The sequence below is a fragment of the Tiliqua scincoides genome, chromosome 4, assembly GCF_035046505.1.
Source record: "Tiliqua scincoides isolate rTilSci1 chromosome 4, rTilSci1.hap2, whole genome shotgun sequence".
NCBI classification, from domain to species: domain Eukaryota; kingdom Metazoa; phylum Chordata; class Lepidosauria; order Squamata; family Scincidae; genus Tiliqua; species Tiliqua scincoides.
The window spans coordinates 32,068,231-32,095,361 of NC_089824.1; the positions used below are offsets into that span (position 1 = coordinate 32,068,231).

The window sequence follows — 27,131 nt, forward strand, 5'->3', positions numbered from 1 at the left end:
TACAGTGTATGACTTTGTAGAACTGATACAACTTAGAAACAGTCATCAAACAGTACTTGGCAAATGGATGTGAAACTCCCTTAATTTGTGAAGAGCTCCTGTCTATGATTAGTCTTTTCCAGATGGTGTCAAAGTGTGTATGAGTGAAAGAATTCCTGCCCACTTCCTAGTCCCTACAATTACAAATTTGGCAGCACTAAGGAATGATCCAGGAATTAACTCTGCTTAAACTTTAGAAGCAATCACCTGTTTTTCCTCCTTAGCAGACCCCAACTTCAAAGCACAAAGGAATTGGTAAGGGTTTGAGGACTGCACCATATCCTGACAAATTTTTCAGGTTACCTCAGTGACAGCTTAATCTTATGCATGTCTACTCAGAAGTAAGTCCCATTCTGTTCAGTGGGGCTTGCTCCCAGGGACATATCTATAGGATTGTAGCCTTAATGTGCTAGTAATAAAGGACAAGCTTCCCTGACATTAAGCCTGCCCATCATTACCTAACTTAGACCCCAATCCTTTGCATGTCTACTCAGAAGTAAGTCCCAGTAGAGTCAATGGGGCTTACTCCCAGGAAAATGTGGATAGGATCAAACCCTTAGGGCCCAATCCTATCCAAATTTCCAGTGGTGATGCAGCCACAGTTCAGCTCTGATATAAGGGAACAAAAGTTTTCTTGGCCTCTGTGATAACTACCCCATCAAAGGATGCAGTGCACACCCCACTGGCATGGCTGCATCATAAGAACATAAGAACAGCCCCACTGAATCAGGCCATAGGCCCAACTAGTCCAGCTTCCTATATCTCACAGCAGCCCACCAAATGCCCCAGGGAGCACACCAAGAGCACAAGAGACCTGCATCCTGGTGCCCTCCCTTGTATCTGGCATTCTGACATAGCCCATTTCTAAAATCAGGAGGTCACACATACACATCATGGCTTGTAACCCATAATGGATTTTTCCTCCAGAAACTTGTCCAATCCCCTTTTAAAGGCATCCAGGCCAGATGCTGTCACCACATCCTGTGGTAAGGAGTTCCACAGACCAACCACATGCTGAGTAAAGAAATATTTTCTTTTGTCTGTCCTAACCCTCCCAACACTCAATTTGAGTGGATGTCCCCTGGTTCTGGTGTTATGTGAGAGTGTAAAGAGCATCTCTCTATCTACTTTATCCTTCCCCTACATAATTTTGTATGTCTCAATCATGTCCCCCCTCAGGCATCTCCTTTCTAGACTGAAGAGACCCAAACGCCTTAGCCTTTCCTCATAAGGAAGGTGCCCCAGCCCCGTAATCATCTTAGTCACTCCCTTTTGCACCTTTTCCATTTCCACTATATCCTTTCTGAGATGTGGCGACCAGAACTGGACGCAATACTTCAGGTGTGGCCTTACCATCAATTTGTACAACAGCATTATAATATTAGCCGTTTTGTTCTCAATACCTTTTCTAATGAAGTTGTATAGGATTGGGCCCTCATTCTGCAGGATGCAGTTGCTTACTGTGTAAACACCAGTTTCAACAGCAGGCCCCCAAATGGGAACCATTTCATGATCAGTATTCTTCACTTAACCATTCTTCACTTAACTTAAACATGCACATTATTTGCAAGTGACAGGACCATGGCATCCAGGACAAAGGTGGCCTGGTATTGGACGTTTGTGTTCATTCTTTTGGTATCCCAACAAACATATGTTTATATTACATTTTTAAATTTATAAAATGCAATGGTAGCGTTCGAGTTAGGAGATAGAGTTAGAATAATAGGCTTTTTGAACTGCATGGGTTTTGTTGTCCAGTAATAGTTTGCTTGTTGACCAGTTATAGACCAGCAAATGACCAGGATGAAGAAAAGAAAAAAAAAGTATGTCTTGGCAATGCCAATGACCAGGATGCATTTCACAAGGATGCAATCATCAAGGACACAAATACCCTGGTACCCATTTGCTTCATCACTAGTTGTGTTGTGCCAAAGTTGTCAGAATGTTAGGGAGAAGTTGAACAATGAATGAATCTGCTGAATGAATCTAAAGCCTCCATAACTGGGACAATATTCACCTGTCCACTGTGTGTGTTCCTGAATTAAAATCCCACAGTGTCAGGAGGGGGCCAGTCACACGCTGGAGATGTCCTGCTAGCTTGCTGGGTGTTGCTTGGAGAGCCAGAGGTGAAAAGCAGGTGTAATGGAAATATGAAAGATCCCTCAAGGAGATAGGGTGTGATGTCAACAGTGGCCCCTTGCTCTGGCAGGCAACCATGGGGTTACTTTAGTTTGTAGTGAGTGTGCTGCACAGCTGCAGCCACTTGAAGGCAACAGAGTCCACAGGCATAAAAGTAGCACCTGATGAAGGAAGAGTTTGGTGGGTAGGAGGAGGAGGAAAGCTTGAAGGAAGAGGAACTAATGGCTGAACTACTGATGGACTAACTGACTAAAGGACAGATGGGTGAATGGACTTTGGAGACTGGTGTGTGGCTGTTACTCCCAAAACCTGTTGAGGACTAAGGTGCTGCTGGTAGGAGAGGGGAGGAAGGAGGATGACTGCAGGTTGAACAGGTGAGCTACCCTGGTGGTGGGGTCCAGCTGTGCTGCAGGGTCATTGTTGCAGAGCCATTTTTGGGGAACACGGGGAGCTAATTAGTTTAAAGTGGGCATAGGTTTTCTAGGTGGAACTTGGCCTTGGAATCTAGCAAAACAGAAGGATAGAAATGTAAGATGGTGTCTTGGCATGTTGTGGAAGATCTGTGGAATGTCCAGGAGAGAGTGGTCTGCACAGGTTCTTTCTGGTGGTAGCCTTTTCCTCCATGATTAGGTTCATTTTTGGGAGCAGGGCTGATGGACAGTTTATTAGTTTTCACCTGTTTGCTAGTAAAGTTGCAACTGTACCTATCCCCTGCCCTATCACTACAGGAGACATTCTGGGCACCAAGCCAAAGTCGCATGCCTGGCTTAACCAACATCTCTGGGAATTTCTCTGGATACTTCTTCCTCACTAATTTGTATAAAGGGGGGCTCAAGACATCATTCATTATGCAGCAGGCCTGGCATGCGGTCAGCTGTAGATTGGGCCACATGCAAACCTACCCATGAGAAGGATACATCCAACAGAAAGAGGCACCACTTCTATTTGGAGGGTAAGAATGCTGTATTGTGCTTTGCCTGTTTGAAAGAACTGTTGCTCCTCCAAGATCCCAGCTTCAGCCTGTCTCCCTATCTGAAAAGAACCTTTGCCCTTCTGGTAATACAGATCAGTGAGTAAATGAAATCTGTGAAATAGTTTGCTGGATACAGAATGGCTCCCATGGACAAACTCTGATCATTTTGCTCTACATGATAGAACATCAGATTACAATTAAAAAAAACAAAACAGGAATATGACATGTGGAGATAATCTGCATGGGACTGGCCACAGTGCCGGGGATTATAATGAATGGGATTCAGTATCTGACATGGAGGGGAAGAAATTGCATGGTGCATCATTTTAACCCCACATATTTGTTTTGAATCTCTACTCACTCCACACATCGCTACTGCCACATGTCTCTCTGTCAAACCATACTGCTTAAGCCATTTCTGCCCAATGTTGCATATAAACAGAGACCAAATGTGGGCTGGGCAGAAGTGGGTTAACCATCGCCTCCTTTTGCACCTCCTATTAATAGTGAGTGCGTGTTCTCTCTTGGTGGTGCTGGTCAAACACTTTGAAGCCCTTTGCCACATGTGGAAGAACCGTTTCATGCAGTTCCACTGCAATATTCCTTAGGGGGTGGACAGGGAATGCTCTGGGGTACCATGCTCTCTTCCTTAACAGGCTTCATGTGCACCCAGATAGCACCACTCTTCTTCAAAGACTAATCCAGAGACTGTGTGCTGCTGTCTGTCATATCATTCTACCTGTGCGTTTTGTTCTCCACAGGTGACTATCCAATAAGAGAAAAGGGAAGATTAAACATTCAATATTTGTCTTGAAAACTCTTGGCATTGTGTTTGATCTTTTTTAAAATTTCATTTATTTATTATTATAAAGGAAAAAGGAAAGGAAAAACACAGTAAAAAGAGAACATTAAAGATACATTAAAAATACAAAGAATACCTCTAATAAAGTAGCACAGGTGAAGTTAAATGTTTACAGTTTTAAATCTTAATCTAAATTTCCATCCATATATACCTTATATCCCCAAAAGCCCCCTTATCTTCTCATTATAAGTATTCCATTTCAGATTATTCTTTCAGACTAATATTCTCTATTCCTTTCAATCTAATCTTCCAATCCACAACTCATTAGTCTCTCTCTCTCATGGAAAAAGTCAGTAATTCATTTCCTGTTCTTCATAAAATTTTCTGTTGATTTCTCTTTAAGGTCATAAGGCATTGTTTGTGATCTTGATGTTCACATTCAAAAGAAAATGTGGAGATGAGGTGGAGGGTGAAAGAATCTTTGATGCTCTAGCCTGCCACTCCCCCCTACACACTTTGTTCCTTTTCAGTCCCAAGGCCAGGCAGAAAAGCTCCCTGTTACAGGTAAGAGAGACCAACATTTTACATGCCACCTCTGGTATTGAGAAATGGACTTCAGTACACTTTAGTTTGTGGGGAATGCAGAGTTAGACATAGAGCAGTGTTTTTCAACATGTGGGTTGTGACCCCAATGAGTCATGAAGTCTCATTGGTGGGGTCACAACAACTTCCCTGTTGCAGTTACTTTGGACTGAACTAACTCTCCAGAAGCTCCTGAGCAGGTAACTCATCTTAGACTGGAGAGTTAGAGTTCATAAACTGGAAAAACAGGCAAAAAAAGGGGGGGAAACAGGACATTCACCACAGTGAGTGTCGACATCCACACATGGATGCTCAGTCTCAGTTAATTTTGTGACTACCAAAATACAGCAATAGGTACATGTATCAAGACCAAGAAACCATTGAGAGAGGTATGTCTTATTTGTTTGTTGTAGCATGAAAAAGTTTGAAGAACACTAACATAGAGTGTTTAACTGGCTACTTGAATACAGAGGATGAGGCAGAAGTGGGAAAGAATGAATCACAGGAATGAAATGGGATGTTTAGGACAATTCTGCAGAGGCTTTCATAAAAGCAGAGTCTTCTAAATATTCCCACAGCATTCTCTCCAGAACTATTATAAGCATTTATCTCAGATTTCTATAACTGCACAATTCCTTAAAGTTTCCCATGAAGCTCACTTATCAAAGATTATAATCAAATAGTCCACTCTTCCACTATTCTTCTTTGCGATGCACCTCAAAGCGTTCCCAAAGTGCTGAGAGTATGCTACCTGGTATTTTTTGGTGTTTGTCTCGTAAAGCTTCTACTGCAGCTTTGACCTGTTAAGAGAAACAAGCAGGGGAAAGATATTCATTCATTTATTTTAAAACATGAATCCTGCCTTTCTATTTGAGTAATATTCAAGGTGGCATGCAGTAACTTAAAAGATAAGAAGCTCCAAAACGGTACTAAAAATAAGACTATTAGAAGTAAGTAGCAGAACAATAACACACACAGTGTTTACAAATGTCAACTAAAAGCAGGCAACAAAGGGCCAGGTGTCTCTCTCATAAGAACAGCCCCGCTGGATCAGGCCATAGGCCATCTAGTCCAGCTTCCTGTATCTCACAGCGGCCCACCAAATGCCCCAGGGAGCACGCAAGAGACCTGCATCCTGGTGCCCTCCCTTGCCTCTGGCATTCTGACATAACCCATCTCTAAAATCAGGAGGTTGCACACACACATCATGGCTTGTAACCCGTGATGGATTTTTCCTCCAGAAATTTGTCCAATCCCCTTTTAAATGCACCTAGGTCCGATGCCAACACCACATCCTGTAGCAAAGAGTTCCACAGATTAACTACATGCTGAGTAAAGAAATATTTTCTTTTGTCTGTCCTTGTGGGAGACAGTTGCATAGCCCTGGCACCATGCCTGAAAGGCAACCATCCCCATCTCCCCATTGAGCAGCAGCAAGCTAGAGACTAGGGGCTCAATCCTATCCAGTACTGGTGCAGCTGTGCCAATGGGGCATTCACTGCATCCTGTGGTGGGGATGCAGTCATACAGGTCTCCTTAAGGTATGGGAACATTTGCTTCCTTCAGGGCTGCATTGCAACTGCACCACTGCTGGAAAATTGGATAGGATTGGGCCCTAAGACCTCAGATATAAAGTTTTCAGGCAAGCTCACATAGGAAAAGTCCAGGGCTAAAGCAAAATCTCCCACTGAACTGTGAAGTGACACCTTGGCAGAAGCAGCTCTGCTGAAAGGACTGCCTCTGTGATAATTGGGCTCTGCTATATCTTGAAAATATGATCAAGATTTGCATTTTTGTTTTCTATCCTTTGCAGCTAATAAGTTCCTCAGTGCTTGCTTCTCTTTGATGGCGCCACTACTGGCCCTTGGGAGGTATCATGAGTGCAGGCCCACGTGAGTGTGACAACCCCGCTCTAAATCATATTGATTTTGATGGTGTGTAGTGGTTTGGGAGCTGGACTTAAGAGCTGGAAAATCCAGCTCAGCGTGTATGAGCTCATCATGATGGCTCAGCCTCTCCTACCTCACAGGACTGTTGAGAGGAACTACGTACACCACTCTGAACTGCTTGTAGGAAGGATGGTATACAAATGTAGAAAATAAATGTAGAAAAGCCTTATGTATATACCACTGTAGACATGTTGAGATCCTTCATGCTAATGGCAAGTGTGTGGCTACCAACAGGCATGACCAATGGCATTGGGTTATTTGGTCTGCGCACATGATCTCACTTCTCCAAATGCATTCATGAAATGCACAAAGGGGAATAAATTGAGTCCTCCTTAACACTGCAATGCTATCCATGTCTACTTAGAAGAAAGCTCCACTGATTTCAATAGGACTTACTCTTTTGTAAGCATGTATAGGATTGCAGCCTAAAATCTTTTCCCTCAAGTGTAAATAAGTAAAACACTTACTTTTTCAAACAGTTCTTCAGTGGTTACATTTGGGTCATACGGAATGGGTTCTCCAACATAGGTTCGCAATTTTACTGGAAAATGTCCCAACATTGGAAAGATGAGTAACCGGGTTCGTTCATAAAGCCATCTCATTGGCCCTGTGTGCAAAGATAAGATCAGGCTTGGATAACACTGAGCGACTGCAGATCATCTTGGGGAGTTGCGTTTCAATATTTGGGACAACAAAAATCACCAGCTGAAGTCACGAGTGCTCAAGGGGAAAGAAGACAAGCAAGTAGCCATCTGCACACCTTGCAATGTTCAATAGTTCAGCTTGTATATGTGTAGCTTAGGCATGTTATCTGTCAACAAGTTCTTAATGGATTTCAGAACAATTTTGATCATTAGCTGGCCTGCGATGCCAGCTTTCATTTAAAACAAAACACAAGGCAGAGCTGAGATTGACATCTGGAACGGTGAAAGTGTACATTCTCATAAACATGACCCACTGAGCTAGAGAAAGAATAGTGGGGCAGAGAGGAAAATTCTGGGTGTCCATCAAATTGAGTCTGCCACCATCCTCCTCCAGCCCACAATGGATAGAGGTGCATTCATCCACACTGATAGCTTCATTCTTGCTAAATGCTATCCTCTACTCACCTCCTTCCTTACCTGCTTCTGTCTTGCGCAGAGTTAAAGTGAGGCAAAAACCCTCTAAACTACACATGAGGAAGGACTTCCTTGCCCTTCACCTTGCTGCTTCCTCATGTGGTCTTTTTAAATAGTTTGGCACCTTTGTTTTTGGAAAAGAAGCACATGAAAAAGTACTGAGGGGAGAAATAAGGGGCAGCCATGGCAACTAAGTGGGCAGCAGACCCCATTAGGGTTTTTTGCCTTTGCTGCAAAAGCCCTGTGGGGTGATTTTTTTTGGCTGGAAATTTAAACCAACCTCAACTCTCTCACCTGCAATGCTAACAATGTACCACATTACAGGGTGGACTACATAAGCCACCACATCTCAAACACAGGCTGCCCAACCTGTAATGTAGGCAAAATGAATCATGTTAAAATGTAATTGCATTGGCATTGCAATTTCAACATTTAGAAATGTTTAAAAATATTAAAGGCGGCTTGAATCGGAAAGAGCATAAACATCTTGATAGGAGCAAAAAGGAGGAGGAGGGCAGGCAGGATCCTGCTGCCCTGACAGAGTTGGGGCAAAACCCTGCATTTCCCAGTTGTGTTCCAGGGGCGCACCTCTTTTCCAGGGAAGCAAAAACCAAAAGCAGGAACTCCTCTCCATTTGCATCAGTGTTACAGGGGAGATTGGAGGCTTCCAATGTGTGCTTGCGATGAGTTCTTATAAGTCTATGATTACACAGGCCAACACACATTTTGCTTCCTTAAACGTTACACCAATTCCTGGGTATATTTGGGGTGCTGATTCCAAAAATGGCGTCCATTTTGCCCTATCATGTCTAGTTTTGGAGATGGAGTATAGCCTCATTAGTGAATGGTTCAAGCAGCTTCCTCATGAGGAAGCTGCTTGAACCATTCACTAATGAGGCTATACTATATCCCCAAAACTAGACATGATAGGGCAAAATGGACACCATTTTTGGAATCGGCACCCCAAATTCTTATCAAGCCACCATAAAGGTTGGGAAAAACTTTTCTGACCCTCAATTTTGTAGGCCTGTGTTATCTGCGCCAACCTGCATTCTTACCCATTAGAGCTCCGCTTTGGTTCTCAATCTCTTTGAAGACAGGAAGCAGTGAATGTAACTTGCTGTGATGCTTCCTAGTCTTTAATTGGTATCCAAAACAAAGGAATTTTCAAGTCCTATCAATGACCTCTTGTGAGTATCCAAGATGATCCAATTTCTCAGCAAGCCTGTACACCCTTTAATTTATGGTCCTGCAGTTGGTGCAATCTAGTGGCCACTGATTCAGGTGAGAAGACTGAGTGTCCTTAGTCATCTTCGGGTGCAATCCTAACTCCTTGTGTCAGTGCTTTTCAGCACTCACATAAGGGCAATTCAGTTCTGAGGTAAGGGAACAAACATTCCCTTACTTTGAGGAGGCCTCCATGAGTGACTCCCAACTGCAGGATGCAGCACACATCCCATTGGCACCAGTATGCCAGTGCTGGAAAGCACTGACATAAGGGGTTAGGATTGCACCCTTCTTTGTCTTTGTGACCCTGACTTTCTCTCCTCCAATTTTGCTATTCACTTCATCTTATCTGGCTTCCCTCCACCTACAACCCCCAGAAGCTGCCCTCATAAGTGATTTCTATCTCCTCCTTCACAAACCAAAAGGATTCAATTTGGTCCTGATACTTTTTCTTTGCTTCACTCCTTTATGACTTGCAGCAGGTCTATGCAGAAGTAAGTTGAATTGTGTCAATGGGGCTTATTCTCAGGAAAGTGTGCATTGGATTGCAGCACTGGTTTCCATGATTCCATCCTCAACAGTTCACTTCCTACCTGTATAATCATTTCCCCAGTGAATTATTTCCCTCATGGCTCTGTTCTGGGCCTCTTCCCATTTTCTCACTACCCACTGTCCCTAGGTGACCTCATTTAATAACACAACTTTTAGTGCCATTAACACACCAATCAAAACTCTCTATGCCAGATCTTCCTTCTTCCATTCAATCCTGGATCTCTGTCAGACATTCCACCTTGATTGCACCATCATTACTTCAAATGCAATATGTCCAAGACTGAACAGCTCCCCTCTCCACCCAAATCCTCCTTTCTTTGTACTTGTCTGTTAGTCACTGACATTACCCTCACCAGCATCATCACCACCCTTGGTTTTAGGATTGATTCTTCCCCTCTCTCCCTCTTCTTCTCAATTCCCATATTTAGTCCACTCCCTTTACAATATAAGCCTACCCCTTGACCAAAACTAGCTTAGACTTGGTCAACTCACCTTGAATACTGCTTCCTTCCCCTCTCTGTTCTTCTGTTCGGTCACCTCCATCCTGCCTGATTTCCCATACCTCATACTAATTTCCTATAACCAAGCTGCAGTCCCCAAAATTATATTATCCATCAAATTTTCATCACTTCCATGTCTTTGCTTTTACTGTTGTGTCCCTTCTGTCTAGATTGTTAACCCCCTCAGATCACCGACTTGTGCTCTCAACCTTTACAAAACATCATGTACATAGATGGCATCATCATCACAACACCTAGAAGTTCTCTTTCCAGACAATGAGAAACATCTCTCCAGTATGTAATTACTTTTCTGCCCTCAAAATTCCACAAACCCCAGAAGTTCAGGGAAGATGGAATCCATACAGTTCTTGGTCATGTTTAAAAAAATGTTCTTTTTCAAAAATTACGATACTCTTACATAAGAACACAAGAACAGCCCCCCTGGATCAGGCCATGGGCCCATCTAGTCCAGCTTCCTGTATCTCACAGCGGCCCACCAAATGCCCCAGGGAGCACACAAGATAACAAGAGACCTCATCCTGGTGCCCTCCCTTGCATCTGGCATTCTGACATAGCCCATTTCTAAAATCAGGAGGTTGCATATACACATCATGGCTTGTAACCAGTAATGGATTTTTCCTCCAGAAACTTGTCCAATCCCCTTTTAACGGCATCCAGGCCAGATGCTATCACCACATCCTGTGACAAGGAATTCCACAGACCAACCACACGCTAAGTAAACCACATGCTCTTATTCTTGGTGGTCCTGTTTTACTTTCACACTGAGAGTTCTTGACTACCATTAGTCATCATTTCAAGAGAACAATGAAATCACACCAAATTTTTATTTCACAAGCTATATTGAACAATATGTGTAGCCTGAGTGCCCTCAACTGCATTGGGAAGTATGTCTCACTGCTTCCTTTTGTGTGTGTATGTGTGTGAGTGCGCGCGCGCAAAGTTTATTTATTACAGATACAGGTAAGGAAAATGGGTTAAACTTAGGGCTGGGACTACATAGGTTGCACATGAGGATATTGGCTATAGATTACAACATGTCTTAATCCAAAAAAGAAATCAACAACGACTGAAAAGAAAAATAGTCATTGATACAAAAATTTCATATTTGTCATACTAATTAATGATTTAACTAAACAATCAATATTGTTTAACTAAAATTATTTATCAAGTCATAAAAAGGCTTCAAATTTTGTACATACAATATTCATGCTGCTATACTGGGGGCTGAGCCAATACTCAGTGAAGTAGCAGTGAACCTTGGAGGGGCTCCGAGGGGACTGCTAAATAGGTGTGTTTTTCAAGTGCCTCAACAAGTGAGGCACGCTTCGTTGCCAAGAAGATTGTACAAAGAGCTGAGAGCTTGAACGGGGGAGTCTTTTGAAACAGGCAATTTCAAAGATTTCTCCCCGTTTGCTCTGTGCTGAATCACATCGTATCCCGGTCACCATCTTGGAGACGATTCGGAAAGCTGGGAACTCCCCCTCCCATGGCCTAGATACAACAGCATGACAGCTAAAAAAGCTTTAAACTGTGAGTAACCTGGCTCATTAAAAGGCTATAACAAGAACTGCAATCAAGAGGGTGGAAGGAGGAAAAGATTAAGATTATTTACATTGGCTGGTAGCCACCCAGAGGGGAAATGAGCGAATCTGGATTTAAAGAAACCCCTGCTGGAGTAAAGATAAGATTATCCTGCTCAATGGTATGCATGGAAAAGAAATAAATAACTAATCTTCAACTGCTAAAATAACTTTTACTTTCGCTTTCCTAGCAAGAAGCCTCGATTCGGGCCTGGTCATTTAAAGGCATACTAACTTAATTTGACAGTGTTATTGACCTGGATTACTGATCCACCCTTTTTGGAAGAAGGGATGCAAGATAAAGATTTGGATGGCTCTTTAATTGTTTGATTGATTTGACGTTGTTATTGACTGGAACTAGGGCCTGCTTGATACCATCATACATCCCCTTGATGTTGCCCGTGTCAGCTGCTATCTGTATCTCGGAACAGGGCTGGAGCCAGTAGTCATTAGCACATCTCCTGGCAGTCTGTTGGACTTTGCTGCGAGCAGCTTGGAGGACCTGCAGGTTGCGCTCACTGGGACAGGCCTTGTATGCTGCTTGAACTCTCCTCTTTTCCTCAATGACTGGTGTCAACTCAGAGTGGGCTTCAAACCAGTCTGCCACCTTGTTGGTCTTCTTGCCGAATATGGACAAGGCGGTGTTGTAAACTGCATTCTTGAAATGTTCCTATCTGTTGGATGCATTTGCGTCGGCCGGGCCTGGAAGAGATTCCTCAAGCACTCGTACAAATTCCTCCACTTTTCTCTGATCCCGGGTCTTGCTGGTATCAGTGTGAGGTCTTCCTTCCTTTTTCGTGTGATACAGTTGCTTTGTTTGCAGTTTCACTCTGCTGCACACCAGGGAGTGGTCAGTGTCGCAGGCAGCACCCTGATAACTGCATGTGATCTTGATGCTGGGAAGGCTGGAGCGTCTGGTGAGGATCAGGTCGAGCTGGTGCCAGTGCTTTGATCTTGGGTGTCTCCAAGAGACTCTATGTTGGGGCTTCATGTTGAAGAATGTGTTGCTGACACAGAGACCGTGATGACAGCAAAACTCTAGCAGGCGTTGGCCATTTTCGTTCATCCTCCCAGTGCCGAACTGACCTAAGCAAGTGGGCCATGAACTGTTATCAGCACCAACTCTAGCATTGAAATCGCCGAGGATGAACAATGTCTCTTTTACAGGGATCTTCTTGATAGTGGTGGCCAGGTCATCAAAGAATTTGTCTTTGGCTTCTGCTGGAGACGACAGAGTCGGTGCATAAGCACTGATGAGAGTGACAGGTCCTGCTGATGACTGGAGCTGCAGGGACAAAATTCTTTCACTTCCCACTAGCTCCCAGTGTGGAAGGGATTGTCACTCCCGAATCGGCCTTTTCAGCCACACTAGATGCTGTTCCAGAACCACCATTCAGAGCGCGATCCCATAGTCTTTCGAGACTGAAGGTTGCCAACATTGACTGGAAGTGGAATATCGACTTATACTTTTTGGATACAAAAATTGGAAATTAGCCCTACGAGAAGTGGCCTGATTTGATATTGACAAAAATTGCATTTAAAAATTTAAAGGATGTTAGTAAAAGCCAGTCCTTATTAATGGATCTGTTGAGGGATTTTAGAAGTGAAATGGAGCAACAGGTCAGAAAATTATCTGAACAAATGAAGCTAACAAACTCTTCCCTGATAAGCATGCAGGAACAGATTACAAATAACAGACAAGAAAAAAGAATGGATCAAATGTTGGATGAAACTGAAGGAGTATTTTGAAACGAGACAGGAGACGGAAACGGCAACCGTCACTATAAGAATTTTAAGGAAGAAAAAAGAGGGAATGTCCGGAGAGCTCGTTGTCTCAAGAAGAGGAAGAATTTTTGGATTAAACCCAAAAACAGAATGAAGAAGAAAAAAAGAGAGGGGTCAATAAATTTAAGAGATTTAAGAAGAAAAAGAAGTGGGAGGAGCAGTGGAAGGTGCAAGAAGGAAAACACCAAGAAGACAGAGAACAAAGCAAGTACTAAGGCACAAAGTTAAAATGGCTGAACAAGTAGAACTTTTTTCTTTTTGTAGATATTAATGGACCAAATTCTTTTTAGAAATGAAGAGTATTTTATTAATCATATTAAATCAAAGTAGATGTAAATGAAAACTTGGAACACAAATATTGCAAAAATTAAAGTGGTATTAAGATAAATAAAAGAGAAATTATATAAAATAATTTACAGATGGTATTTAATTCCAGAGAAAATAGTAAAAGTGTACCCTGGGTCATCAAACAAATGTTGGATGAGTAAAGAAATGAGGGAATTTTTTATTATATGTGGTGGATATGCAAAAAAAGCTGTGTATTACCATTTAAATTGGAGACATTCCTCTTAAATGCGACATCAGAAACGAAGAATCAGACAAGAAATTTTATTTTAAATATTAGCTTAGTGGCAAGAAGAGTGTATAAGTAAAAATTTGAAGCCTTTTTATGATTGGATAGATAATTTTAGAGAAAAATATTGATTGTTTAGTTAAATTATTAATTAGTAGATTAACAAATATGATAATTTTTGTACTGATGAATAATTTTGTTTGGACCAATATATGTTGTAATTGATGGCCAATACCCTCATGTGTAACCTGTGGAGTCCCAGCCCTAAGTCTATCCAATGTTCCTTACCTATATCTGTAATAAATAAAGTATTGCAAATATTATATATGTATATATATTCTTGCTGCTATACTGATATGCACAATAAAATGTTTCTCATATTGGTCTTCAATTTCTGATATCACATTTAAGAGGAATATTTCCGGTTTGAATGGCACTACACAATTCAATATCTCTTGTAACAATATATATCATTTTCCAATATTTCTTTACTTTCCACATATCCACCACATATAATAAAGAATTCCCTCAATCTCTTCGCATATCTAACAGTTATTTGATGACCCAGGGTACATTTTTGCTACTTCCTCTGGAATTAAATATCATCTATAAAACAATTTATATAAATTATCTTTAGAAGATACCGCTTTAATTATCTTAATACCACTTTCATTATCTTAATATTTGTGTTCCAACTTTGTTTTCATTTACATCTGCTTTGATTTGACATAATTAATTGAATACTCCTCACTTCTGAGGAGAATTCAATCCATTAATATCTACAAAAAATTTTCCACTTGCTATTCAGCCATTTTCACTTCCTGTCTTAGTATTTTCTTCTGTCTTGTTATTTTCCTACTTGCTCCTCCCACTGCTCCTTCCACTCCTTCTTCTTCCTCTTAACTCCTTTATATTTCTTGATCCATCTCTTTTCTTCTTTCGTTTTCTCCATTTTATTCTTTTTGAATTTAATCCAAAGATTCTTCTTCTTGTTGAAAGGTAGCGCTCTTTCTCTGAGAGTTCCCTCTTTTTTTCTTCCTGAAAATTCTGAGTTCTAATAATAAAGGCTGCTTTTTCCATCTCCTGTCTCATTACAAAAATCTCCAATTCTTTAGTTTCATCTGACATTTGGTCCATTCTTTTTTCCATCCCCTCCATACTTTTCTTTGTTTGTCTGTTTGTCAGGGAGGAGTTTGCCTCATTTGTTCAGATAGTTTTCCAACCTCTTGCTTCACTTCATTTCTGAATTCTCGCAATATAACCATTAATGAGGTCTGGCTTTCGCTAACAGCCTTTAAATTTTTTGATGTCATTCTTATCAGTATCAAATCAAGCCGATATAACTCTGGCTATTAAAAAAAACAAAAATGGTCCAACAATTAAAGAATCAACCAAGTCTCATTATCTTGCTTCACTTGTAAGGCTAATTCCCAAATTTTATATTTAAAAGAAATAAGTCAATAATCCACTTCAAGTCAATGTCAGTGTCCAAACATTCCAAATTAAGTTAGTATACCTTTAATTGTTCAGGCCTGAGTCAAGCCTTTTGCGGCAAAAACAAAAGTGAAAGTTATTCCATCCTTTAAAGATTAATTGTTAATTTCTTTTCCATGCATACCATTCCAACAGGGTGATCCTTTAATCTTCCCTTATTTACTTTTCTTCCAATCATCCTTGTTACAAAAAAGAAAAAAAACTGCTCCAGCAGGGGCTTCTTTAAATCCCCATTCTCTCTTTTTCCCCTCTGGGTGGCTGCAAGCCAACGTAAATAATCTTAAAGTTGTCTTTCCCTCCTTCCAACCTCTTGATTGCAATTCTTTTTATAGCCTTTTAATGAACTGCTTACTCACAGTTAAAGGCTTTGTTCGCTTTCATGCTTTATCTAGGCTGTGGGTGGGGGGAGTCCTCAACTGCCCGAATTGTCTCCGAAGATGGTGTCTGGGATACGATGTGATTCAGCACAGAGCAATTGGGGAAAACCTCTGAAACCGCCGTCTCAAGAGACTGCCTCGTTCCTTCTTCTTGGCAAGAGTACCTCATTGTTGAAGTCCTTGGAAAACACATCTATTTCGCAGTTCCCCCCCGGAGCCCTCCAAGGTTCCCTGCTACTTCACTGAGTGTTAACTCCGCCCCCGTCTCACTGCTACCAATTGGACTTCTTTCTGGAAAAGGCCTCATAGGATTGCAATCTAAATAAGACATTCTTAAGAAATTTTTTAAGGAATCTTACCTATGTTTCCATATACTCTACATGCCTCCCGACTATTTTGCGTGAAGATAGGAATGACTGGCTAAAACATGAAAGGAAAGATTATGAAATTTAATGTTTTTAATGCAAAGACAACATATCTTGTCCATAAAATTGACTAGAATACTTCAGTGGGTGACTTCAGAAAAATGTGACACATAGTTCTGCATTTCAAAAATCATGGCAGGATTTTTAAAACTTGTGTAATTACTTGCTCTTTCATACCCAATGTGAGGGCATTCCAAGCTATTGAACACTTAGAAAAATGGGAATTAGTAACATATGGCCAGGTAACTACTTGTTACATGCCCTTTTGTGGGCTTTCAATAGCTAACATGCGACAAATGCTTGTCTCTGAAGAAATCTATAGATAAATCCAATTGAGCAGTAGACAGAAAACTCCATTTTTTTATAGTGCAGTTGTATAGCTCAGCATAATATATGGGGTGCCCTGGGACACTTGTGCCCCAATTGCTGTGCTATTGCAAGAAAAGTTCTGCTTTCGTAGCTCCAGTTCCACCAATGGAGATGCCACAGATGCTCATGCAGCTACCATCAATATAAAATATGTCCCAAACAGCAAAATGACACCAATGACAGAGTAGACATAGGAACAGAAAAACCCACAGAATCCCCAGAAAATGGCAACTCTCACTATCCCTGTAATGGAGCACAGGATACAGACTAAACCCAGCAGCCAATTATAGAGCACTAGCCCCAGTACTAAAGCCCCCACCAGGGAGTCCAGAACTCAGATGAAGGGATGTGTGTCATGGAGCTTTACTTCTCTGGTCTCTTGATGTCCACCCTCAGAGAGCTCCATTCCCCTTGACGGTGCTTCTTTGGACACTGGTTTTGGGCCTGGGTGGATGTGGCAATTGGCTCCTTGGACCCCACATTGACTATCCACAGATGTAAACAGCACAGCATGCAAATACCAAACAACATCATGCTTACTCACCACTTTTGCCTCATTGGCTATTTGAGCAAATCCTTGACGTTTTCTCCAGGTGAGTCTGTAATTGTTATCACCATAATTTTGCTCTCGAAGTCCCCCTGGTGCAATGCCCAGCAGATGTCCTTGCTTCAGAAGAGCCACACACTCTTCTCTGTTCCAGTGACCACAGCCTATTGTGGCAAGACTTGTTTTTAGTCCTGGAAGAAGTGGGAAAAGTTAGATATTAATAGTAAGAACATAACATAAGAAGAGCCCTGCTGGAAAAGGCCATAGGCCCATCTAGTCCAGCTTCCTGTATCTCACAGTGGCCCACCAAATGCCCCAGGGAGCACACAAGACAACAGACACAATCTGCGTCCTGGTGCTCTCCCCTGCACCCGGCAATCAGAGGCAGCCTGCCTCTAAAACCAAGAGCTTGCACATGACTTGTAACCCGTAATGAACTTTTCCTCCAGAAATTTGTCCAATTCCCTCTTAAAGGCATCCAGGCAAGACGCCATCACTACTTCCTGTGGCAAGGAGTTCCACAAACTAATTACATGCTGGGTAAAGAAATATTTTCTTCTGTCTGTCCTAACTCTCCCAATACTCAACGTTTGTGGATGTCCCCTGGTTCTGGTGTTATGTGAGACGGAAAAGAGCGTCTCTATCTACTCTACCATTAAGAAAATGACTCCGTTTATCTATTAGTTAGAACAATGTGTCCCAAACTGTGGGTTTTGACCCACCAGTTGTTTGCAAGTGGTGGGCCACAAAAAGTTTTTGAAACATTTTTTTTAAAAACTTTTGCAAGCACCCTTGCTTGATTTGCAGAAGAAAATTGTTAGCTGAAATGCTAACCTGTGCTATGAAGTAATCTTCACACCCCCAAGTTAAAATGCCAGATTTTCCTATTTTCTCTAGCAATTGGCATGCTGTAGATCATGTGTAAACCCAGTTTCAGCCTTCTGTCTGGCCTGCAAGGCCTTAACTGCACTTCTTGCTCTCCAATTCAGCCTTCTGGGTACCCTGAAATGACTGTAAAGGTTTGGGCGAGCAGTCCTTGAACATTCCTAAGGATAGTCTAGCACAGGGGTGTCAAACATAAGGCCCGGGGGCCTTTTTATTCAGCCCTCAGGCTCTCAGCTGCTGAGCAGTGCTGCTGAAAGGGCAGTACTGAGGTGTTACTGCTAAAAGGGCAGCCCGCACAAAAATTGGGCTCTCCCATATCTTGAAATATGATCAAGATTTATGTGTTTTCTCTTCTGTCATTTGCAGCTAATGAATTCCTAAGTGAGAAAAAGTGTTTATTTTTTGTTATGCCCTGTTTAATGACAATACTTTCTGCCTAATGACATCGCTTCCGGCCCTCAGCAAGCATCATGAATGCCATTCGGCCCTCGGTATGAAACGAGTTTGACAGCCCTGGTCTAGCAAATGCCTACAGACACATACTACATATAAGCTCTCTAGCAAACTTGGGAGCACATGACCCTGATTATTATTAATAATCAATAATATTCTTATTAATAAAAAAATATTACTACTTTCTAGCTCTTTTAGTCTAGTGGTTCACAATAGACTGCTGTTTTAAAAAGTGGGTCCTGGTGCTAAAACGTTTGGGAAAGCACTGAGCTAGACAAAACACATCATACAAGGAGATAACCTCACCTTCCCAAAATTGAGTGTATGGAGTAACATTATTGAGGTACTTGCAAGAGAAAAATCAGTAGGTAAAATGCTGACCTTTAAACCTTTCTTCTACTTGTCCTCTGAGATCCCTTTTCTATCAGTTTCCTTCCTTCCTTCTTCCCTAACTTCTCCCTCCAAAAAGGGGGGGGAACTACCCTTTGGTCCTGAGCCAAAGAAGACTGCATGGAGAGAAGGCGCTTGTGCCCTTTCTTCCTACTCTTTTCCACGCTTCCCCAAACTGCTCTTTCACCTGGTGGGATGGAATAGTTTCTGCTTTGCTTTCCGCATGGCATCCCCAAAGCAGGCGAAATAAGAGCTTGGGGAAGTGATTATTGACCTGGAAGAAAGATATAGACAAAGGGGATAAGCAGCCCTTCATCTTCCCCTCCTCCATCCTGACTTACACCTAGCCTTGACTGAGATGGTTTTATACAACAGGAAAAAAGGAAGGGAGAAAAAATGCCAAGCTGCTTGAAATCTGCACCTATACTGCAGCTTGTGTATTTTGAGGACAGGAATTTCACTTGGCCACCCAGTTGCAGTGCCATTTGCATGCAGCAGCAGGAAACCACTTCAGGGAGTGGTGCTACCATCCCACAAACACTGTGGATGACTGGGGGTTGCGACAAGTCAGACACTCTAGCACAGAGCTGAAGGCCAGGTGAAGCAAGAGGGAGTTGGGTGGGATTTAAAGGAGGAGGAGAGTCACCAGTGAGGAAGATGCAGAGAAGGAGAAGGAGAGATCAAGATACGGGAAGGTGAAAGAGCATAGGAGGAGGACAGGGTTAGATACAGCAGAAAGGAGACAACAACAGGAAAGAGGAGATACTAAAAAGGCAGCAAAAAGGAACCACAGAAGGAAGAAAGAAGAATGGTGATGATAAGCAGATAAATAGAAGAGGAAGGAGGTGCCAGCTGCAGTCGGCAGGGAAGAGGTGGGCATCCATTTAAGGACGCTGCAGAGAAAAGGACCCTGAGCGTAGGGTGGAGAGTGCAAACAAGGCATAGAAACTAATCTATGTATGGAAACCCAGCTGGAATAAAGAAGTAGAGAATCATACAAAGTGACTACAGACTCTTTATTTAGATTTATGTGAACACAATGTCATTCCCCAACCCATAAAATGTGGTGAGGAAGAGAGGTGCATGGAGGCAATGAAAAACCTCTAGTTGGCATCTGAAATCCTAGATCTAAACATCTCATAATACTACCAATTTAAAATACTTCTAGTGAAGAGTCACAGGATTTTTCTTTTTACCTGGCAGATGAGAAAATAAACGCTCTACCACTGAACGGATCAGTCTTCCTCTCGTGCTGAGAAACGTTGATACAAAAAAGAAATAATCACTAGCCAGGGCTCCGTGGTAATACACAAGGACTGCAGGTCCTTTAGGAATATTGTCCATGCCGAAAACCTCATAACCTGTCCATAGAAAGGTAAGTTCTTCAGTAGTGTTTAATGGAGCTGCAGTAGATCAAACATTTATTCACACAGACCAGGAAGAAAGAGCAAGCAAGAAAAAGCATGGCCTTTGAGATGTGAAACCTACAGGCCAATCCTGACAGTATATAATGCCACCGAACAAGCTTTCCAGAGGTATAATACATCTTATGGCCATCACGAAAGGTGACATTCACAAGTGTGCAGGCTGGTCCATGCTGAAATGGTGAGCAGCCAGCTCTACAAGCCAGCTGCAAATGAACACCCGCCACCAACAGTAAGATCCTACAAGGGGCAGGAGTGAGGTGGGGAGGGGGAGGAACATGGCAGGTGATGGGCAGAATAGGGAGGCAAATGGGGCAGGAAGGAGGGCAGATTGGGCCCAGGAGGGGAGGGTTTGGAGGTTGCGGTGTCCACCTAATCCTCACCCCCTTCCCAGACCCAATGGGTCTTCGTGGGCCCACCCAGACTTGCACCAGCAATATTGTTGGTACATGTCTGAGTGGATGCACTGTGCCGGCAGGGGCCTTCCCCAGAGCAAGGGAACAAATGTTCCCTTGCCCTGCAGAGACCTACAGAATATTAAACTCCCCTGCAGGATACAGCAGATGCTACAACTGGCCTATACAAATGACAAAAGTTCACATACATGTTGCCTTAAAAATGTGAAATCCATTAGAACTAGTTTCAGCTAGTAAAAATGCAAAGCTCCCAATTGTCTCATTAGTTTCCTGTTCCAACTAGTCTGAACACAAAGCTCTGGAGCGTCTTCAGACATTCTTGTTCTCACTAGTACTAATAAGAATGCGCTGTACCAAAACACTCCAGAGCTTCACATTTTGGGTGAACAGAATACAAATCTCAGAAGACATTTGGAACTTTTGCAGTTTTACTAGTTAGAATGCACATAGAACTTGGATTTTGGCCTAACATATACCTAAAAATTCTGGAATAAAAGTGTAATAAAATAGGCAGATTAACAGGAGTACATAACAGCATGTCCAGAAGATAGACAAATTTAGAAATCCCACTAAAGATGGGAGAGATCACTCATTGTAGGCTAGCAAAGCCCTGTTGATACAGAAACCTCTTCAGGAGGGGCAGAAAAAACTGGCAGAGGGCCCTGGTCTCCTCTCTCAAGGCAAGGAATGCCACAGAAATGGGGGCCACCACCAAATGAATCTTGACAATGGTGTAACAAGGCCTTACCAGATATACAGGCAGGTATTTACTGACACAATAACTAGTTGCCTAATTGTGCACATAATCAGAATTAAATATCATCAGCCAGGCCCTGAGTCCATCAAAATATCCTTCAGCCTTCTGCCTCCCCCCCCCCAAGTCCAGAGGAATATGCCTGGAACAGAGTCTTTATCATCAGCTTAAGACCAGAAGAAATCACCAGGGACCAGAAGAAATGGTCATAAATATCACCTCATATTCAAGATATTGAATATTGGCCTTTTTTTGTGCCTTTTTGTAAGATATTGGCCCTTTTTGTGAATTTTTATATTGTGGGATTGGCTCCATTTCTAAAACTTAGATAAAAAGGGAGTATAGATTTAATCCATTAATTTATTAAAATGGAAAAGTCAATTATAATCAACAGACAGTCTGATTGTATAGAAACAATTTTCTGCAGCAGAAAAAAAAATAGTAGATGGGTTTTTCAACATACTATGCTACTGATTTTATTTTATTTTTTCGAAAGACATTTAGGTCCCCGCCCTCCTATTCCCCACCTCCAGCCCCAATGCAACTGTGCTAAAAAAAGGTGTGTTTCATCCTGTGCTGGATGGGGCAAATGGGAGGGAAGTAAAAATATTTTTAGTGTACCTTAGCTCTGGGGCCACCTCTAGTTCCCCTCAGATATGTCACCTATTTCAGTGGTGTATGCCCATGGAGGGAAAAGAGGCAGGGAAGTCTTAAAAAAGAGGGTTTTAAAAAGCGGACAGACAAAAGAAGAAATTTCTTTACCCAGCATATAGTTAGTCTGTGGAGCTCCTTGCCGCAGGAGGTAGTTATGGCATCTTACCTAGATGCCTTTAAGAGGGGATTGGATAAATTTCTGGAGGAAAAATTCATCATGGGTTACAAGTCATGGTAGTTATGTGGAAGCTCCTGGTTTTAGAGGTAAACTGCCTCAGATTGCTAGATGCAGGGGAGGGCACCAGGACGCAGGTTGTGTCTTGTGTCCTGAAGCATTTGGTGGGCCACTGTGAGATATAGGATGCAGGACTAGATGGTCCTTTGGCCTGATCCAGTGGGGCTCTTCTTATGTTCTTATGGGATAAGATTTGGCATGCACCATTGCTGTTGAATCCATCCACTCACTCTACTTCCCCACTCCCTGGTTCCTCTGACTGAATTTCCCAATCCTCATACCTACCATGCCACACCTTTCCGAGCATATTTATCACAGATGTAAGTATTTGGGATGGTATCCTCCATGATTCAATATCGGGGTCGTCTGGCAGTTTATAAATTTTTTTACAAGTGTATACGACGACGGCTACAGCATAAATTACGAATAATACAGCTATTACTGGAAAATATAGTATTATCAGAGTCACTAACAAGCCCAGCTGGTATGGCATAAAGGCTAGGTAATTTTCCAAAGTATATGCCAGCCAGGTTGTTGATTCTTCTCCAAAAGTATAGTTTGCGTCTTTCGCCGTCATCTTTGGTATAAAAGACAAGCCAAGGAATGTTCTGTTCACAACCAAACAGTTTCTTCACTTCCTGGAGTGGGGGAAAGAAGAATGATCAGAATCACAGTGTTAGATGCAAATTAGATCTAGGCAATACCTGTGCCCTTGGGAAAACTGCATTTTGCTTTAGCTGGGGGGGGGGGGAATCCACACATCCTTCTCCAATCCAGATTTTCTCCAAATGAGACAAACCTTCATGTAGTCATAAAACTCACCTCTCATTTGAAGTGAGCATTTATGGATTCCTGAAGCTTGTCAGGAGAATACTGGAAGTGGAACAAGCAGATTATAAACATCGGATTATAAAGGGAGCAGCACTTGGCGTGCTGCCACCGGTAGCAGAACGTTTTGTACCTTCCCTGGGCGTGATACAATGTATGGATAAAGTCTGGTGTCCCCAAGAATTTGGACAAGATTATTGACCAACACTGGGATCCAAAGAGCTACCTGAGGCTTTTCTGTGAGCAATGACATCGTACAGCAGGGGGTGAAGACTGTACCGGGAGACACCCTCGGAGGGGGATATCACCACTAGTGGCCAAAATTTTGGAAAATTTGTATTTATGAAAAATGCCATCAAGTTCCATATCACTGGAAAGGTAATTTCATGCAGAATGTAATGAAGCAAACAATGTTGAATTATCTATATTCTGTCAAAGGTTATGGCCAATTAACCAGAAAAGAAGACATAAAACTGCCTTATGTAACCAAAAATGGATTTCCTTGATTCAAAACTGACCAATGAGATTGATAGTTCTAAGAGTCAACAAGGTGTTATTATGACTCAGCAGGGACCAATAAGGTGTTAATATGAGTCAGCTCTTATTTCCATGTATTGGAGATAATATTAGAACATTCCATTTCTGTGAGTGTCATCAAGTTGGCCATTGGTTTTTTGCTGGTTACTGATTTGCTGGGTGATTGGTACTGTTATACATTAAAATAAAGTTAATGGGGTGACTCCAACCCTTGTGATGCCATTGCATTAAGACTTTGCGTGTGATATTGTTACTGAAAATATTGCTTGAAATGCATCTTATCACACAGGTGCACAGATAATTGGTCAGGTTGATACAAGCAAGAGATAAGTAGAGGCCTTAAGTTTCTGGAGAAACCACTATGTAATGTGCCTTCAACTCATCCCACCCCGACACCACTGGGTGATATGAGCAGCTGCAGCTGAGGTCATTTGCTTTGCTTTGAGTCCATCTTCGTGGCTTGTTATGGGAACAGTCCAGTGGGAAAGCAGACAGTTCCCAGGGGCTGGGAGTTTTACCAGTTAGAATGAAGGCATAGAATGAAGGTTGCCAATGACTGAAAGGAGGCTGATGCCATGGTAGTTGTTGCATTCTCGGCTAACCTTAAACCAGACATCAACAAATTAGATGTATCTGCGTTGCTTGAGGCAGATACTTGGGATCTCCTGCCACAATTGCCATAGAAATGAAATAATTTGGACATGGTGTGACCATCAACCACCAGTCATGGAACAGATTCAGAAATGCAGGCTCCGTTGGTTTCGCCATGTTTGCAGAATGGATACCATCCGGATTCCAAACAAACTTCTTTGGCGACAGCAACCTGACAGCTGGAAAATTCGGCAGAAGGCACCAAAGAAAACATGGCTAGAACAACTAAACAGCCTAAAAATCAATGTGCAAAGATATGACCACAGAAGGATCACAGACTAATGTTCACCTCAATGGAATCAAAATCAAGCACGTTCAAGGATTCAAATATCTGGGTTTGCTGGTACAGGAGAAAAAAGTGGCCTCCATCACTGAAGTCAACCTTCATTCTATAACTTCATTCTAACTGGTAAAACTGCTGGGTCAAGTTGCAAATTGATGGGGGGACCCATATAACAACCAAGGGATTCCTCAAAAACTGAAGCAAACTCCTTACAAATAGCCTCATAATCTTGTTGGCTCATACTATGGATCCCAGTAATTTGAATGCCCAATGGATCAAACCATGCCAAACCTAAAAGGCTAGTTCGATGACCCTCTGCAATTATCAGATCCAGAAAGCCATCAAAGCCTCTATACTGAACTCTAAACTTACCAGTGCCCTGAACAGGGACATGGTTTCCTTGAAAATCTGTAACCACTAATCCAATGGGCTCCAAACAGGGGGCATTTCTAAGGTCTCTACAGAAATAATAGAAAGTGTCAACTTCCCAGAGTCAACTTCCATCACACAAGGGGACCCTTGAATTTCTACAGTTACATGTATTTTCTCTCGAGTAGTCAGCTCTGGACAGGATATATAGATGTAGTATATGCCTCCTCCTGCCACACTGATTCCTGATGGACTTTCCCATTACGAACTCCCCATCTTCCTCACGTCCTCTAAAACTCTTACTACCACATATGCGAGCAATATGACCCCTCTTGCCACAAGTTCTGCAGTTCACCTCCCTGAATCGGCAATCACCTCCCCCAGAGCTTGCACACAGTCCCTGGTTGTTAACATCAAGAATTCTCTGAGCCTTAGAACTAGGCACTGATGGATCCCAACGGTTGCTCCACTTTAGTCTCTCTTGCCAGATTCGCAGTATCTCCTCTCCCTCTGACCATTCCGACACGGCCTCTTCATGGCAGGCGCTTCCCAACTTCTGAGCAGCCCTTGGGCTATGAGAGGGATGGATATCTCTGGCAGTGCCTCTGCTTTTGCAAGAGCCAGAGCTTCCTTAACTGCTGCCTGAAATGTCAATTGCTCCTTAATAGAAAGATTCCTTTGTAATCTTTCATCACAAACAAACTGGTTAAATAGTGTTTCCTCCAGGTCTGTAATTAACAGCTTTAGCTAATTGACGAAGTGCTGCCAAACAAGCAGCAACAGTCTCACCTTCCAGCTTGTCACATTTATAAAAAGCATGTCGGCATACAATACGAGATGGTTGAGGCAAAAAATGATTTTTTAGCAATGTCATAATGTCCTTATAAGCAATATTCCTCAGTTCCGTTGGAGCTGCCAAATTCTGGGCAATTTCAAAAGTAGCAGAGCCACACACATGCTGAACAAGACGGCCCGCTTCAAAGCAACGTTCATCACTCCATTTGCTACTAAAAAGAATTCAAGGCGTTCTGCATAAGTATCCCACCAAAGGCCTCAAGCTGGCCCTCAGTAGCCATTCTTCTCCCAACCTAAGAGGCAAGCTCTCCCAGAACAGATCACTTCCATGCCTTACCAAATAACGCCAACCCAAGAGTGACCAGGAAATCCATTTATTACATTAGTTACAGAAGAGATAAAACACATAGGCACAGCCTTACTTAAATATCCCCAATGCTCCACCCCCCATTACCCTCTAATCCTACACACCTGTTCCAGACTCCTGAGCACAAGATCATTCCAACTACATTCAGCTGTTCTGCAGACTCCCCCAAATAATTAACCCTTCATACACAACACAGAGGGACTCCTAAAAGCTCTTTGCACATTTAAAAAATATGGTTGCAATGCTAAGCATGTTTAGTTGAAAGCTAATTCTGTAAAAATCAATGAGACTTATTCAAAAATAAATGTAGGATAGGAGGACAGGCCATCCTATCACATAACACCAGTGCTGATGCAACCCTGCCATGAAGGCATGCATTACATCCTATGGTGTTGGGATGAACAGGGAGCCTCCTCAGGATAAGGGAACTTTTGTTCTCTTACACCCAAGTAAGCTCCCTGTCACCCTATGAGTCTACCTGGATCTGTGCCAGCTCATGGCACAAGTTCAAATGGACCCAAGGGGATGTGGCATATTAGCAGTGCCGTTGTGGCCTTTGACCACCACCATGCTTCTTGGTGGTTCCCAACAGATTGTTGTTTTAAAAAGTAGGTCCTGATACTGTGAAAGGTTTGGGAACCACTGACCTAAGTCACAACTAGATAGCAGGAATCAGCCACATCCTGCCCCTTTACTGTGAGGGGGGGGGGGGGAGAAGAAAAAGAGAAATTTAAACTAGCACAGCTTCACTGTCAGGAGAAGGCAACCATTTCTTTCAATTACATCACACCCTGCCCCAACAGAAACACAACACCAAAGCATTAAATAATGTATTGCAAGCATATACAAAGTTAAGTTGTTTTTTTAAATCCATCATTCTCAAGAAAGAAATGCACAGAAAATCTCCTCCATTTCCAAGAAGAGGCAAAGAGGTCCATCTCTACCCACCTCCAATATCCAATCCAGCTTCCTGTCTCCTGCAGCAGCTATTCTAGAGGATTTGACTTCAACCTCTGAGTTTGACTCTAACCTTGTCT

The 27,131-nt window shown here is 42.4% G+C and overlaps 1 protein-coding gene across 3 annotated transcripts in view; it reads right to left on the reverse strand.

The window, feature by feature from the left end:
* Window positions 1-4,050: 4,050 nt before the first annotated feature.
* Window positions 4,051-27,131, reverse strand: part of LOC136648830 (DGAT1/2-independent enzyme synthesizing storage lipids-like) — a 33,297-nt gene continuing 10,216 nt past the window's right edge. For all 3 annotated transcript variants that reach the window (XM_066625086.1, XM_066625085.1, XM_066625087.1), the window contains 6 exons: window positions 22,550-22,902; window positions 19,978-20,142; window positions 17,051-17,244; window positions 16,072-16,132; window positions 6,952-7,091; window positions 4,051-5,335 (listed from right to left, as the gene is read on the reverse strand). In XM_066625086.1, the coding sequence (XP_066481183.1) occupies window positions 5,231-5,335; window positions 6,952-7,091; window positions 16,072-16,132; window positions 17,051-17,244; window positions 19,978-20,142; window positions 22,550-22,841 (957 nt within the window). In that variant the 5' untranslated portion in view covers window positions 22,842-22,902 and the 3' untranslated portion in view covers window positions 4,051-5,230. The remainder of the gene's footprint in view (window positions 5,336-6,951; window positions 7,092-16,071; window positions 16,133-17,050; window positions 17,245-19,977; window positions 20,143-22,549; window positions 22,903-27,131) is intronic.